The sequence below is a fragment of the Cyanistes caeruleus genome, chromosome 27 (assembly GCF_971803275.1).
Source record: "Cyanistes caeruleus chromosome 27, bCyaCae1.hap1.1, whole genome shotgun sequence".
Taxonomy (NCBI): Eukaryota; Metazoa; Chordata; class Aves; order Passeriformes; family Paridae; genus Cyanistes; species Cyanistes caeruleus.
Genome location: NC_141727.1, coordinates 5557574 through 5573426, shown reverse-complemented (window position 1 = coordinate 5573426; position 15853 = coordinate 5557574). Strand labels below are relative to the sequence as shown.

Genomic DNA, 15853 nt, shown 5'->3' with positions numbered 1-15853 from the left:
GTGAGCATGTGACTTAAAACACTCCCCCAGACACACACAGACAACAGTTCCCTTACCATTAAATGTAAACAGAAGTGTCTTTTTAGTTTCGGGCAGTTTTGTAAGCTGGCCCTCCCTGGAGGAAAGAAACAAGTGTTTGGAAGGAGTGAAGAAAAATACAAAGTAACTAACATTGGTCGGAAAAACCTCATCAAGAACCAAAAGGCACTTGGGAAGTACTTGAATAAAATCAACATTAAAAGCCTGGCTATAACCCCAAGTTTCAAACAAATCAGATTTCTGATTTTTTTTTTCCCCCAAAAGCCTGCAGAGAAAAGGCATGAGTGTGAAAATGTACATCACCAGCTCCCCTGACTCAAGAGGGCATGTGAGGACTAAGAAGGCTGGCCTGTATATTTTGAATTACATTCAGCTTCACACACCCCCTTGTTGTTTGTATCATTAAAGGTATCTTGATATTTTAGAACAAAATATTTTCTCAAGAGTTTAAGTATTCACTGCCCAAAAACCCACAGTATTCTAATGTAAAAATCTCAGGCCTACATTTCACAGATCCTCCACAATTTTAGTACAAGGTACACACATATGCTGTCTTCTAATTAAGTCAAAATATGTTCCTTCATATTCATTTACTTATCCACCTGTGAGGATAATACACCCTTGCAAAAACCTACGTTGTAATTCAGATAAGACACATCACCTGCCACTTGGCAATTCTGAAGCAGCCCCTGAAAGCACCCCTGGACTAGGAGGCCCAGGGAAGCAGCAGAGCTGTGTATTGCTGTGGCACAGCTGAGAATCAGCCTGAAGAGAGCTCGGCCTTTATACCTACTCTTGCATAAGTTTTGGACCGGAGAACTGGTCCGAGAATTGGACGGAGTCAATCTTGTCAGCGTAGTGTGTGAGGAAATGGATCATCTGAAAGAGAAACAGGGATTAGTTTCTCCCAACACCAATCCAGCAGCAGCCTACCCACTCCATAGGGGTTTGCCAGGTTCCCTGCCCATGGCACGGGGCTGGAACTGGATGATTTTTAAGGTCTCTTCCAACCAAAACTATCCTACAGTTCTATATATCACTCAGTAAATTGCTGTGCCAGCTTGCCACAATGACACTGATAAAAAGACATGAACTTCCCCCTTTACCTTTTGCTTTTAACTTTTTTAGAACCAGTTGTAAATGCCAGGATTACCAAGGAGCATTTGTATTAATTCATTCAAGTTTACCTTAGCGTCCATCATTCCCTCCGTGACCTCTCCCATCTCTGACAAGATAGCCAGCGAATCTGGAAGCCCATATTTTGCACCAGACTTAGGTTTATCACTGCAGAACTCACTCTGTTTCAAAGAGAACAATGCAAAAGAAAAATAAATATAAGCCTGTAAGTATCTTATCAGACTGAACTGTTCTGGAACAGTGGGACTTCTAGAAGTACCTGAAAATACACTCATTCACTCATCCTGGCTGGGGACATTTCAAACAGAGTAAAGCACACAACATCAACAGTCTTTAAGCTAGTATTCTCCTTCAGAAGTCAGCACTTTAAGGAAGAAGATAAAACTATTCTAATACATACAAACTGGAATGTTCAAAGTGGATTAAGGCATTTTGCTTACATTGTGATAACAGAACAAAAACTGGCATCCTACCAACCACACTTCATGCTGTTACTTGAAAGAAAAGATTTGCGAAGCATTGCTTGTTATCACTGGATTCTTTGCAAGCTCTGCAATTCTTTTCACAGCTTGAACATATGGAAAATTTTAATTTCAGTTCATGTAAAAACAGATGATTAAACCCACATTTTCCACATCACATATCACTAATTAAGTTTACTTTTCAATCCTTGAAGATGTCTTTTGTGCAAATTAAATGAGGTGAAATGACACCCATATATGCTGACAAAATTCTGCAGCCTCTCTTAAACCAGCTATACCCCAAAAGAAAGGTGTAAGCTGCTTCCAGTGCCTCTTCCCCTGCAGGTCTGACAGGGGGGAGCACTCTGATATTTGATTCCATTAGACTTTTATCTGTAGATGGAAATGTCTTTTACTAACAAATTTCAACAGTTCAGTCACAGGTTTTCAGCTGTTCCCAAGAAAACAATGAGTATGCAGATTAGATTCTTATATGCTATTATTTATCAAAGTGCATGTACATACCAGGTCCTGCATCTCTTTCTGAAGTCTCACCAGTGCTTTTCTGGTTCCAACAGCAAACACATATGTGTCCATATCTTCATCATTCATTGTCACTTTTATTTGCTGTGAAACAGAATATTATTAGCCCTGGTCAGATCTCAATGTTTGTCTGATACTTTGATTCCTAAGAAGAAGGACTAATCAAGGACAGACACAGCTAAGAACAAGGTGGTTGATTTAAAGCTTTTGAGTGTGTCATAAAATAAGGAAGCTTTTTAATTGGACTGAGCACACCATTCAGTATTGTGCTGTAATGACAGTGACTAAAACAGCAGAGTTGTAAAAATAATTTGCAATTAAATATTCTAAGTAAATACAATTATAGATGCATGGGAAGAGTATTCACAGTGTACACAGTCACTGTTCTTCCAAATGTATCTTCTCCTGGCACTTATGCTCTCTAAGAGCAGGTGGGAAGGCAAAAAGTAACATTAAGAATATAATATCCAGACCAACATATGGGTTTAAGCACCCCTGTTGAAGCAGACTGAACAGACAGATGAACAGTCACTAAGTATTTCAGATTGTAAAACCACTTTTTATCAAGATGACATCTTGAATCTTGATAGACTGCTCACAAAACCTCTTGAATGATAAAATCCACAGATAAAGCAATTTCCAGTCACCAGCAGTTTGCATTTCACAGACAGGAAAGAAATACAAACAATTCTTTGAAGTTGTTTCAACAGTTACTGAACTGGAAGATATGGAATACTACAGAAATCGCCTGGAACAATCAAAAGCAGCAGAGCAGAACCAAAGGAATGCAACAGTTTATAAGAGCTAAGCTGAAGAGCTGAGTACGCACCACTTGGTCTGACGCCGGCCTCATCATGCGCGCCAGGACATTCAGCAGGTCCTGCCTCTTGAGAAACTAAAAACACAAGGTGGCAAACACAGAACACAGCTGAATAGACAACAGTAAAAAACTCCTTCCTAATACCTAACCTGAGTTTTCCCTGTATGACCAACACAGCTCAAAAGCAGGCCCACTTTCTGCATTGGAGGAGTTTCTCAGGGCTTTGCTCCCACAGGTCAGAAGATGAACTGTGGGACTGTTCCATCCCAGGTACAGGGCTTTATATCTGTCTTTGCTGAACTTCCTTGGAATTCCTGCTGGGCCATTTATCTCTCTAAGTGGCAAATAGGCTCTTCAGCCTATAGTTACGTCAGTTCACACTACAACTCTGGTTTCTATACTTTTCCTGCAAGCACTTGCTCTTTGGTGCCAACTTTAAGGGGAAGAATACAGACCTTCAGATGACCAGTTTTCCTTCGTGTGTGTGTACTCAGAACTCTGTGTCTGAATGTGAGCACAAATGCCAGGCTGGGATTCCATGTTGCTCACACAGAAATGGAAAAGCCTCTAGAATCTGACAACAGGTGACACGAAAATAGCACCACAAACTCTCTCATTCTTACCTTTAACTGGATGAGCATTCCTTCACAGCACACCCTTCCAGAGCACCACAAGTTATATATGTGTTCATTTTCTTGATTTAGTTTCCCAGTGCTGGTAGCTTCTTTATTAGTGCCATCATCCCCTGAGGAAAACAACAGTGAAAGAGAACTGCAATCTAAACTCACCAATTGAGACACCATAGTTCAGCAGAAGGCTTACAGCTCATGATACCACAGTACAGAAAAGGATTCTCTACAGCCTAAATGCCAGTCTAAACCCAGCTTTATTCAAATAGTAAAACTGGATCCTTGTCATTATGGAACTCACCAACAAGAGCAAAGTTACTTTCTAGCAGCTCCCTGTGAGTGTTGAACCAAGCATGAGCCAGGCGGTTGTTTTTGTTCTTCCCAATGATGTAGTTCATGATGTAAGCCAGGAGACCTGTTACCATCAGGATCTCCATGTAATAACTCTCCCAGCTGTTCTGAAGGTGAGCAGGGACCTGTGTAAGGGAACAGAAACTGTGATTTACATACTGAACAAGCAGATTTTATACACACAAAAGTTTGGGAAACATGGAGTAGTGGAGAAGTTCCATCCCCAACACAGCAATAAGCTTCACAAAGGCAACAGGAGAGACCTAAGCCTACATAATGCACTTGGCTTACTGGAGCACAGTAATCAATCACAGAAAACAACTGATAACAGCAGTCCCAAAATACCTACTTAATACAAAAAAAGTACTCACTTCCAAGTGAGCCTGGGCTAGCACACATCCCTCAGAGTAAACAGCCCAGCACTTCAATTCACTGAGCATTTGAGTTCAATACCCTGCCCATCACAGCATTATCTGATCGTTGTGTAACTTCTCTGCAAATCCAAAGCAACAACCAATGCCAGGAACATTCTCAGGATGCCAGCAAGAGCCACAGATTCCATGGGGCAGCAGGGAAGTCTTCCTGACCTCGCCAGCTCAGAGACTAATTAGACATTCTGCTATCACTGTATCACCCTTGAGTCATAAAAGTACCCAAACCTTAATTTTCACAGCCAAGGTCAGCTATAATACCTAAAAAGATGTCAGGGGTAATAAAAATGCAGACTTTGAGCACCTGATCATTCTGTGAAAGATTGCTTTGGGAGGCAAAAAAGTGATGCAGGGTGGGCAGAGAAATTGGCTTCAAAAACCAACAGAGTTAACAAGTTCTAATTTGACACTTAAGCCATAGACAAGCTAAAAGCACATTGTGTTCATTGTTTAGTACCCCAGTGATATCTCTGGCATACTGTCCTAATAAGTGATGAAACTCCGAATAGATACTGGATCAACATTTATACCTACATTAACTATTGTTATGGGATCTTTATTTTTGCTATGAGATGCATCTGGTTTCTCTTCATACCCCTCAAACTCCTCATCATCATATGGTTCACTCTCGGTGTCACTTTCCTAAAGGACAAAATCACAAACAGCATGAAAATCCAAAGCCCAGCAAGTAAAATCCAAAAAGAGAAAGAAAGGTGCAGACACTATTAGGAAACACATTGAGGAAGGAGGCAAGGCCTTACCTGTGTGTCTGCGTCATCAAAGTCTTCCTGATTTTCATCCTGACCTTCAAGCTCTACAGTAGCTTCTTCTTCATCATCTTCTGTAGTGATGATCCTCTGAGGAGACTCTGTGACTGTATCTTCACTCACATCTTCAAATTCAGCAAAGTCATTATCATCATATTCCATAATGTCATCTCCATCCTCAAATTCATCATACTTTGCCAAAGAAAAGCTCCATGGGATGAACAGGACAGCGATAAAAATATATATATTCTTCATTTTCACTGGGGAAAAAAAATAAATCAACCACTGCAAAAAGTCTTCATCAATTCTGTTACATCACACCTCCAGTAACCCCCAACACACAATGCAGAATTTGAAAACACTAGAGTCAGACCAGAGAAATAAACCCCTGCCTGATCTTGCCATCTTCTCTATAAAGAATTTGACCACTGAAACAAGAACAAAATAACTCTGAAGGAGAGGTTCTGGACTCCGTTGCTTGTGGCAGCAGCAAATTCACATCTGGCCACACTGTTCAAACGAGCTGAGATGGAAAGCAGAGATGTTCTGCTACAAAACTGATTCTCCAACAGTACCTCCCAGCCAGAGCTGCCAGCTCACTTCCAAGTGTCACAATCTGCATTTACAGTTGTTACTAACTAGCAATTGGGCACAGTCGGAATTTTGAATGTGTAACAGCAGCAGTAAATCCTAAAATGCACTTGATACATTTAAATATCACTGCTCTGATAGTCTCTGCTAGCCCAAAAGTGCTCATCCATGATTTTCTAGGGTGCACAGTCCAAACTAAGTCCCACAGTCTGCCATCATGATTTCTGCACAAAGACCATTTACTGGAAGTTGTGCAAAAAAAAAAAAAAAAAAAAAAGAAGAGGACAGCTATTGCACTGCTCCCCAGAACAGAAAGGCATAAACTGGAGCTCACGAGCCCAGAGCTCTCTCCACATCAGCCAGAACCCTGCAGAGTTTGGCAGCTCACTTGTTTTGCCCTCAGCTTCCAGTCTTTTCTGCTTGAGTTCAAAAGAGTCCCAACCTCCCCTTCAGGTTGGGGCACCTTCTCCAAGGTCCAAAAAAGGCAGCAACAACCCCTCAGATGCACTTCACGACCAGGCACAGAGGATCAGCTGCATCAGGCTTTGCTGTCAGGCTCATTTTACCTCCTCCTGCAAGCAGATCCAAGTGGGAACCTGAATGTTAATCAGAGTGTTCTCTCGTAAACTTAGAATAGAAATGATTTGTTTCTAAATTTGACCAGCATTCCTCTGAGTGCCTCACACAGGGAACCCACTGCTATGAATGACAAGGATGACTAAAATAAATACCTTTGTCAAACACTCCGCACTCCAGCAAAAACCCGCACAGAACACAGTCACAGCACCTTAACAGGATGGAAAGTTCAGCAACGCCAAGGCCAGGAATTTGGAATGTTGTGTGGGAACCTCACAATTTTATGTGAATTTAAGCAGGAAAAAACCCCCAAAATACTATTTCGATAGGACGGAATTTGCAGTCTGTTAAAAACGACAGGACAACAGAGCCACCTGCTCCACCAAACTCTAACATTTCACAGTAAGTATTCCAAGACTTTTTGAGCACATCCACTTTCAGAAGACCCGACAGCTCCAAAGAGCTTCATGTAAAATAAACTTCTGCAGCCAATTCGAAGGATACAGTGGAACCAGAGGTGGATGAGAGCTGGAGCACGCCCTCAGGTCAGCAATCTGACAGAATGGGTTTCAAGTACAAACTCCAGGAAGCAGAGAGAGTATCCTCGGCAGGTCCTCCACGACCCACACGCCACCGACTTTCCCTTGCAAAAGGAACCGATTCATTCTCCGATCTCCACACCGGCTGCCCAGACCCCATCGGCAAGAGAAACCACTTCCCACAAAGCCAAATACTGCTGCTGCTCCCTGTGCTGAACATGCACCAGCTCGGGGCTTGCTCGGGGGATCTGGAGCCTAGACCCGAGCTCGGTGGCAGATTTTGGAGAAATGCCCGTCCCCAGCAGGTCGGGCCTCACCGTGACCCCCGCCCGGCGGTGTTCGTTATCCCGCCGCTCCAGGGGCGCTCCCAGCTGCTTCCCGGAACACGAGCCAAGGTTAACAAGATAAAATCAGCGATCTGCCGCCCCTGAGCGCGGCCTCTCTCACATCCCCGGGGTGGTGCCCGGACCCCCGGCCCCTCCGCCAGCTCCTCCCGCTCCGCGGGGCGCAGCGCAGGCCGCGCACGCCCGGTGCCCTCCGCGCCAGGCTTCCCCTCAGGGGACTCTGCCGGTACCGCACTCCCCGGAGGGAGCGAGCCTCGCCCGGCCGCCCCGGGAGCTGGCGCGGGGTGTCCCGTCCGGCGGGGCTGCGTTACCTGAGTCACGGGCCCGGCCCCTGCCCTGCGCTCCGCTCCGCGCCCGCCGTACCGGGGCGCCTGCGCAGTGCGGGCCCGCCGCATGTGCGGGGGTGTGCGGGTACACACGCGTAGGCAGGGGCGAGCGACCCCAGCCCTGCGGTGCGGGAACCACCCAGAAACCACCCGGGAACCAGTGCGGTCCCGGGGCCGCCAGTGCCGTTACCGTCTCTCGGGTTTCCCGCTCCCGCCTTTGCCCGGTCTCGCCGCCCTCACTCCCGCTGCTTCAGCCGCCGGCGGTGCGCATGTGCCGGGGCACGCGCGGCCGCGCGCGTCACTCACGCACAGTGCGAGGGCACGTCCCTGCGTCGCGGCTCCACCCCCGCCCCGGTAACCGGGGAAGTGGCGGCGGCGGCTGCGGGGCTGAGGGTGAGTGAGGGGGGCTGAGGGAACAGGACGGGATCGGGCTGGGCAAGGCGGCGGATCTTCCCCCGCCGGCCTACGGCACCTCTCGCGGGCGGGACCCGCCGTAGCCGCGGCCTGGAGCGGGCGCGGGAAGCCCGGGCCTGCCCCGCACAAAGGGCCCGCCCCGCACCGCGGTTCCGTGGGCGGGAAGGGCCCCGCGCAGGGCCCGGTGTTCCGGGACAGCGCCTGCCCGCGGCTTCTGCCCCTGCCGTGCCCTGGGGAGGGCGATCCCGGCGGGCGGGGGTCCCTCCGCCCTTCCCTCTTGGATCGGGAGCGGCTGAGGCGCATCGCGGCCGTGCCCGCGGATCTCGGGCGCCGCAGGCAGGGGCCGAGCCCCGCGAGTTTCCTCCCCAGGGCCGGGAGTTTTCCTACGGTCTCTGCGTCCTGTAGGAACCTCTCCCTCTTCACTCGCTGCTGGTGAGTGGGCGAAGTGACCATGTTTTGTACTTTTGCTGCTTTTTGACCATAAAAAAATGGTGCTCCTTATTTTTGGAGGTAGGGGAAGGGGGGAAAAGGTGAATAAGTACATTGAGGAGGAATTCTTACAATGAGATTTTAACTTAGCAGTTTTCAAAGATTCCCACTGTGTTGTCACGGCAGAAATGCAGTTCCACCTACTCACCCCTCTATTGCACATTTGGATCTCCCAGTGCCACGGATCCGCAAGTGTAAAAGCTACAGGGTGTGTCAAGACAGGAGGGAAAACTGGACTCCATGGTCAGCTGCTGCCATAGAGAGCTGAACAGCAGTTTCCCCCGAAATCTACTGAGCTTTGGTCTCGACTCGAGATTGAGCAAGCCCCAAGCTGGTAAATGTTCAGCACAGGGACTGGTTGCACTATTTACCTTCAGATTGTTTTGAAGTTGTTTTTTTTGCCATTGAGTTCTGATCTCCTTGAAGATTCTCAGTGTGAGGATTTGTTTAACAAGACTTGCAGCCTTTGGAGAGCTAATTATAATGCATTGGAAAGCAGTGGGTGTCTTGCTCTCTTTTCTGCCTTACAGGTATGATTTGCTTGACCATTCAGATAATTAAATGACTCAAGAATGGAAACTGAATTTTAATATATCAGTTCAGTCTTCATCTTAGAAAATCAAGTTCTGGGCAGACACTGTTATGTGGAGTGTTTAAAATACTGTTTGCAAAACAGAGATTTGAGAGCATATAAATATATATGTAGAGAGATCCTATGGCTGAAGATGCTGTCTTGAAAGGCAAAGGGAGTTGGATTTTGGCAGAGATGTGCCCAGGCTCAGACGGAGCCTTGTGCTGCTCTGGGCCCGTTTCTCTGGAGCTTGCTGGGCTGCAGGAGTGAGGTATTGATGAGCCATGAAACACAGATGGGACAATGTGGACATGCAAAATATGAACTGAGCTGCCTTTTCATCTCTTGTTCATCTTGTTCTTCTTCTCCTGATGTTCAGAGTTCTGGTCTTGGGTTTGTTTGTCCTGCAAACAGGACAGGTAACATCTTAAGTGTGTCTAAGTAATCCTTGCAGGACATGACCTGTTCTGGAAGACAACCACTTGCTTTTTATTCTGCTTTGGAATTGTGGATATGTTCATACTGACAAAAGAGCAGAGCCCTATCCTTTTTGGGAAACAGATTAAACTCTTGTCACTTAGAGTTCCACAAGTCCCTGTGTCATGACTGAAGTGATCAACTAACAAGAAAAATGATGACAATTATCTATAACTGCCTGAAGCAGAAAGTGCATTAATTTGTCTTCTCCCATTTTAACAGGTATATTGGGGACATCATGAATTGGAATAAAGGTGGACCTGGTACAAAGAGAGGCTTTGGGTTTGGTGGATTTGCCATAACACCTGGCAAGAAAGAGGAGCCAAAGCTGTCTCAGCAGTCCCACAGTGCTTTTGGCACCGCTGGGTCCTCGGCAGCATTTGCAAAATCAGGGCCTCCTCAGTTGCCTTCCTTCTACAAAATTGGGTCAAAGCGAGCCAATTTTGATGAGGAGAATGCGTAAGTACAGTTACTTCTTGTGTTTATGTAGCTCTAGATTTGAATGTTTTTCTGAGATCGGGGAAGTATCTGTGACATTTATATAAATAAATGCATAATAATATATTTAGAAGACTATGAGATACTACAGTAGCCTGCAGAAGCTTTCCTCCTCCAGCTTTCCCCTCCCGAGAACATACTTCATTCACTCTGTGGTGTTCTCAGAGTTGGAGCCAAGCAGGATAAATTTGGGTGCCTTTTGCACAGGAAAACGTTGATCTCCACAGTTCTTTACTAATCCTTCTCTTGGCTGCATAAATGTGTAAAAAAGGCTGAGAAAGTTGGGATTGTTCAGCCTGGGGTAGTCTGGGGCTGACCTAATTGTGGTCTCCCAGTACCTGAAGGGAGCCTACAAGAAAGATGAAGAGAGATTCAGTTATATACCTATTTGCCCTGCCATCACTTTGACCTTTAAACATGAATAATTGTAAATAAATAAATCTCAGCATCTTTTGTTGTGTCCATATTGAGTTCTGCTGTCTGTGTGGGTACCTTGACTCAACCAGAAACCATGAAAGACAGCACAGTGCTGTAAATGTTCTGACTGGACTGGTTTTTTTTTCAGGTACTTTGAGGATGAGGAGGAAGATTCCAGCAATGTGGAATTGCCCTACATTCCCGCAGAGAATTCCCCCACTCGGCAGCAGTTCCATTCCAAGTCGGCAGACTCTGACAGCGATGATGATCCTCTGGAGGCATTCATGGCTGAAGTGGAGGCAAGAGCTGCTCAGGGAATGTTTATTCATTGCTGTGTCTGTACCTGTGTGCAGTCAGGGCCAGCAAATGTCACTCAGGGCTTTGGCAGCTGCAGTCAAAATGCCACTTAACTTTGGGGTTTATGTAGGATGATGTTAGTTAGACCTCAAAAGTGGATTAGATAGACAGAGAGTGGATATGACTTACAATATCTTAACTATTTAACTGCTTTGAGGATGTCAGAACAATACAACATAGAGCTCTGCTTGTCTCTGAATATCAAACTAGTTTTGTGAGTTTTTCACTACCTAAATGGAAATTGTTTGTATTTATGATGAGCTGTTTCTTAGCTACAGTTCTGTTATTAGCTGGATTCAGGAGGAATATGGAAAATTTATTTTTTCAATAACATTGTCACAAACTTAGAGTAGTATATAAGTTAAAAGATACTAGTAGGAGAATTTATTTAACATAATCAGATGCAGAACAAGACCAAGTTTAGTCCAAGAAGTGTTGTCCCTGTGACATAATAATCTAATTATTCAGGAACATTTTTCCCTTCCGTGTTTTACTGTCTTGGTCCTTTTAACATGTGACAATTTTATGACCTGCTAGGATCAAGCTGCTCGAGACATGAAGAGACTTGAAGATAAAGACAAAGAAAAAAAGAACGTTAAGTAAGTTCTCTTTTATCATTCCCATCCCTGCCTCTGTCTTGTATGGTGCTCAGAGAATTCCAGTGCATTTCGTTGATGATGGCTGTTCATCAGACAGTATAATGTATACCTAATAAACATCATTAACCTGTGCATGAGATCCTGTGGGTAATGATTTGTGCTGTAAAAATGGGATCATGGGGAAGAATCCATGGCAGTATCCTGTGGCAAACTGCAACACTGAGAGTTATCCTACGTGAGGAGCCTTTCTAGGCCACAGAAATGGGGGCAGCACATTGCACTCCTGCCACTTCCCAGATCAGCCTGAATAGTTTTTCTGCTTCCCACACCCTTGGAGAGACTAGAATGGTTTAGCTTAGAATTGCATTTATGTGAGCAGAATAACTCAGTGCTGCTGTATCTGGAGTACTGGAGACTCTTCTAAACTTGGACTAGGGTTTTAGACATTAAAAGCTGATAGATTAGGTAGCACATGACAATTTGTAATACTAAATGTGGAGTTTAAAACAGTTTAAATTCATGCAACCTATCTATTTGTTTTGACCAAGGAAAATAGTTATGCTGTTGATTCTTGATAGAAATGTCAGATATATTGGTAGAAGTTACATTGCATGGGGTTGATCAGATTACACATGGTCCTGACACAGGACACCGGATCCAAATCACCACCTGGGGAAGTTCTGAACTGGATTTGCACTTCCTGGCTCATATTCCTCTTCAGTTATGGGACTTCAGTAGCATCGAGAGCTTAGACCAGGATGATCTTTGATGTGGCTTCTGCTGGGACGATGGAATCCTAATCTTTCAGTCTCAGTTCTAGAAGTAAAGAGAAGTCTTTACAGGGTCACTGTAGTGGTTGGCACCAGATATGAAAACTCCGTGGGCTGGGAATATAAATGTTGCCGAGTTGATAGTGTTGTGTCTTCCACAAAGTCTGGAGCTCAGCACTAACCAAATGAAACTCTTGAGCTGAGTCTGTGGAACACTTGCAGGGAAGTTTTTTCTCCGCTTGTTTTTCCAGGGGTATTCGAGATGACATTGAAGAGGAAGATGACCAAGTGAGTTCCTATGCAGTCTTTCTATCTTCTCTTTTGTTGTTTTGTATTTTTTAACTTTCCCTCTCCAAATATAACTGCTAGGGACAAACAAAATTCCAGTATTGTGTGCAGTATCCGGACAATTCAGCAGGAAGCTGTAGTGGTTATCCTGCTGTCTCTACCCTTCCAGGTGTTTTAAGAAGAATATTAGACAATTGCATTCATTGAAGAAGATTTTCTTCAGTCAGTTTGAACTTCAGCTTCCTGTATAGGTTGTTCAGTGTCTGAGGATCTGTGATTAGCACAGTCAGCTCCAGTGGACACCAGGGAGAGGCTGTTGGAGTGTGGAGACTCCTTTGCAGTGAATTGTGGGGTCTGTTCAGGGCAAGAATCAAGCTTTTCTGATCCTTATTTTCAGAGAAGCTCCAGTTCTCACTGAAGTTTATAAGCATCACTGTAGCAGAAGTAATAAAAAGACTTAATTTCAAAATGTACCTTCCTACTGAGTTGTAGTTACTAACTCTTGTGTTACTTGCATTAATGCAGAGCTTGGCAGGGATGTCTGGCCTTGAGGCCTCTCCTTCCAGTGTGGTGCTACACTGCCATGCCAAAGTTTGAGCAGAGGTGGCTTTATGCTTGGGGGCAGCTGCTGTTCAGGTGTATTGTGTGCACAGCTCTGTGACTGAGGGATAACTGGCCAGGAAGATGGAAAAGTCAGATGAGTATATATGTATATTTGTAACTGAGCCTTGCTTTACAAATCTGATCTTAAATATTTGCTTCAAGTCAAGTGAGACTGGTGTTTTCTCTATGAGCAAGTCTCACACTGGCATGCCAGTGAGAATTTGAGAGACACAAACATCTTGGTGAGCTGTGAGGTGGCACATGACAGGATGACAACGTCTTAACTTGGGCTTGTCTTGAAGGACTCTTCTGAAATACTTTATTTCACCTTTGTTGTTGACTCTCTCAATGGAAATAGGTATATTTTCATTTCCTAAAGTCTAATTAGGGGAAGTGAAGGAACTATCTTTGGCATAACATGTTTTAAAAAATCAACATCATAGGTTTAGTAACAGTGTATTTTCTGGTTAGAAACCTACAGTGTTTTGTGCTTTGTTCATGTGGAAATAAGAATAGATCCTTCTGTTGTTAAATATAACAAGACTTTGTAGAAGGAGCTGTTAAGCAGACACAAGAGAAGTTTGATTTTCAGGAGCATTTTGTGGTGTAGCTGGCACTGGAGTTGTTTCTTTCATTTGTACTTCCTGTCCTTCAGGATGTGTCTGCTGGTGTTTATTAGAAGAATCAATTCTAGTGAATGTAGTTACCTTTTTCCTCAGTGGTGGGTGTGAAAGCAAACAGCCACTTAGCACACATGTCACATCAACAAACAGTAGCACTTTTGCTTCCTATTGTATTTGAGTTTGCTGATCTGTTTTGCTGCAGGAAGCGTATTTTCGCTACATGGCTGAAAACCCCACTGCTGGTGTGGTGCAAGAGGAGGAAGAGGATAACCTGGAGTATGATAGTGATGGGAATCCGATTGCACCGTCAAAAAAAATCATTGATCCTCTTCCACCTATTGACCATTCAGAGGTAGGAGGGAATTCTGTTCTGTTTGAGGCATTCCAGAAAGCAGGAGTGCCCCTGTGAGGAGGCCCCTGTAATATTTCAGTGCTTTCTTAGGTAAGTCATATTAAAGCTCTTGAAATGACTTCATTTAAGCAAGTGTTCTGGCAGACAGTTAAGAACTTGAGAAAAAAAGGAATCTTGCGTATGGACTAACTGAGTAATTAATAAATTACATCGCAGATTGAATACCCACCGTTTGAGAAAAACTTCTATGATGAGCATGAGGAGATCACCAGCCTGACCCCTCAGCAAGTGGTGGAGTTACGGCATAAGCTGAATCTCCGGGTAAGCTGGGCACAAAACTGCCCTCCCAGCAGCTTTTAACTGCCTTTCATTTGTGGACTGTCTTAGTTTGAATGAAGATTTTCACTCCAGCTTTTGAATCCAAGCCTCTCAAACACCTTCAGTGACGTTGATTTCTTGGAATTCTGCTATGGATTTGTGAAAGCGGGCAGTGCAGAATGCTGCTTGGACTAAAGACCTCCAGAGCTAGGAGTCAGAACTGGAAATAGATGCAGAAATTAGTTCTTTGCCATTTGTGACATGCCAGTGGGGTGACCTCCTGTGAAGGGAATTATTTGGGGTGGAACACCAGTTAGACACAAGGAGGTAAAAACAACTTTTAGTAGCTCATGTTGATTGACAGATAATTAAGTTTTTATACTCAAAAGTCTTATTTACACAACACATCTGGAATTTGCACCCAATTAAATTGAATGTCCGGTTAAAAAGTAAAGTTATTTTTCAGGGGCAGAGAGACCTTTTTTCTTTTTACAGATTGCTCTTTGTTTTTCTCTCCCTGTTCATGAGCAAAGATCTTTTTCTCTTTCCAAGGTCTCCGGGGCTGCTCCTCCAAGGCCTGGAAGTAGTTTTGCTCATTTTGGGTTTGATGAGCAACTTATGCACCAGATTAGGAAATCTGAATATACCCAACCCACTCCAATACAATGTCAGGTGAGTATTGTTACTTCTCAGTCTTGAAAAGAACACATACAAAGCTCCCTCATCCACAGGAGGATGTGACAAATTCAATTCTAGTTGCCTACAGAGTGTTTTTTTCTACAAAACTAGCTTTTATGCTTTTTAAATAGAAGTTTACCCACTTTTTTTTTCTTGTTAAATGAAAAATTAATATGTAAATATATATGTAAATATATCCATATTCCTTTTTCTTTTTTTTTTTTTTTGTGAATGAAAAACAAGTGATGTCTCTTGCCTGGAGAAATGTATGAGAAGTTCAGGGGTTTTTTGTTGTGGGCTTTCCTCGTTACCTGAGTTTTCCTGTACTGTCTAGCATAAGGATGTGCCACAGTGGGCATAATGTGGGCTTGGAATCTCCTCGTTTTTAGGGTGTTCCAGTGGCACTAAGTGGCAGAGACATGATTGGGATAGCCAAGACTGGAAGTGGGAAAACAGCTGCCTTCATCTGGCCGATGCTGATCCACATCATGGATCAGAAGGAGCTGGAGCCAGGGGATGGTCCCATTGCAGTGATCGTCTGCCCGACCAGGGAGCTCTGCCAGCAGGTAGGTGTGTAGCATCCCTGTGTGTGCCAGCCAGTCTGCGTGGAGGAGAAGGCAAAATTCTTGGCAAAAATTATCAGAGAACCTCAGGAAAGTATTTGAAAAAACTACTTTGTGCATGAGTAGCCTGGCTCCAGCTCACAGCTCTTTCCTACCATTGTTTTCTTGCAGGATCGTGACAAACCTAAAATTTCAAATTTTTGCACAGTGCTCCTATATTATTTTTAGATAGAAGAATGCTGTGGATGCAATATGACAAATTGTATGTGCAAAAGGATAGAG

General features: G+C 44.3%; 2 protein-coding genes across 13 annotated transcripts in view; one reads left to right on the top strand and one right to left on the bottom strand.

Moving 5' to 3' along the window:
- CCDC47 (coiled-coil domain containing 47) overlaps window positions 1-7940 on the bottom strand; it is a 10707-nt gene extending 2767 nt beyond the window's left edge. Inside the window, exons 1-11 of one of the 9 annotated variants that reach the window (XM_086864167.1) lie at window positions 7745-7896; window positions 6158-6341; window positions 5173-5438; window positions 4946-5053; window positions 3931-4105; window positions 3624-3745; window positions 3010-3075; window positions 2163-2264; window positions 1227-1337; window positions 833-918; window positions 57-115 (exon numbers count right to left, since the gene is read on the bottom strand). In XM_086864167.1, coding sequence (XP_086720293.1) covers window positions 57-115; window positions 833-918; window positions 1227-1337; window positions 2163-2264; window positions 3010-3075; window positions 3624-3745; window positions 3931-4105; window positions 4946-5053; window positions 5173-5438; window position 6158 — 1096 coding nt within the window. In that variant the 5' untranslated portion in view covers window positions 6159-6341; window positions 7745-7896. Of the gene's footprint in view, window positions 1-56; window positions 116-832; window positions 919-1226; window positions 1338-2162; window positions 2265-3009; window positions 3076-3623; window positions 3746-3930; window positions 4106-4945; window positions 5054-5172; window positions 5439-6157; window positions 6342-7201 lie in introns of all 9 variants that reach the window. The other 8 variants (XM_086864171.1, XM_086864170.1, XM_086864168.1 and 5 more) reach the window with 8 other exon arrangements.
- Window positions 7855-15853, top strand: part of DDX42 (DEAD-box helicase 42) — a 16111-nt gene continuing 8112 nt past the window's right edge. The window contains exons 1-9 of one of the 4 annotated variants that reach the window (XM_086864070.1): window positions 7855-7947; window positions 9728-9964; window positions 10569-10719; window positions 11315-11376; window positions 12398-12434; window positions 13863-14012; window positions 14229-14333; window positions 14883-15002; window positions 15398-15574. In XM_086864070.1, coding sequence (XP_086720196.1) covers window positions 9744-9964; window positions 10569-10719; window positions 11315-11376; window positions 12398-12434; window positions 13863-14012; window positions 14229-14333; window positions 14883-15002; window positions 15398-15574 — 1023 coding nt within the window. In that variant the 5' untranslated portion in view covers window positions 7855-7947; window positions 9728-9743. Of the gene's footprint in view, window positions 7948-8130; window positions 8401-8550; window positions 8792-9727; window positions 9965-10568; window positions 10720-11314; window positions 11377-12397; window positions 12435-13862; window positions 14013-14228; window positions 14334-14882; window positions 15003-15397; window positions 15575-15853 lie in introns of those variants that run through there. The other 3 variants (XM_023942396.2, XM_086864071.1, XM_086864072.1) reach the window with 3 other exon arrangements.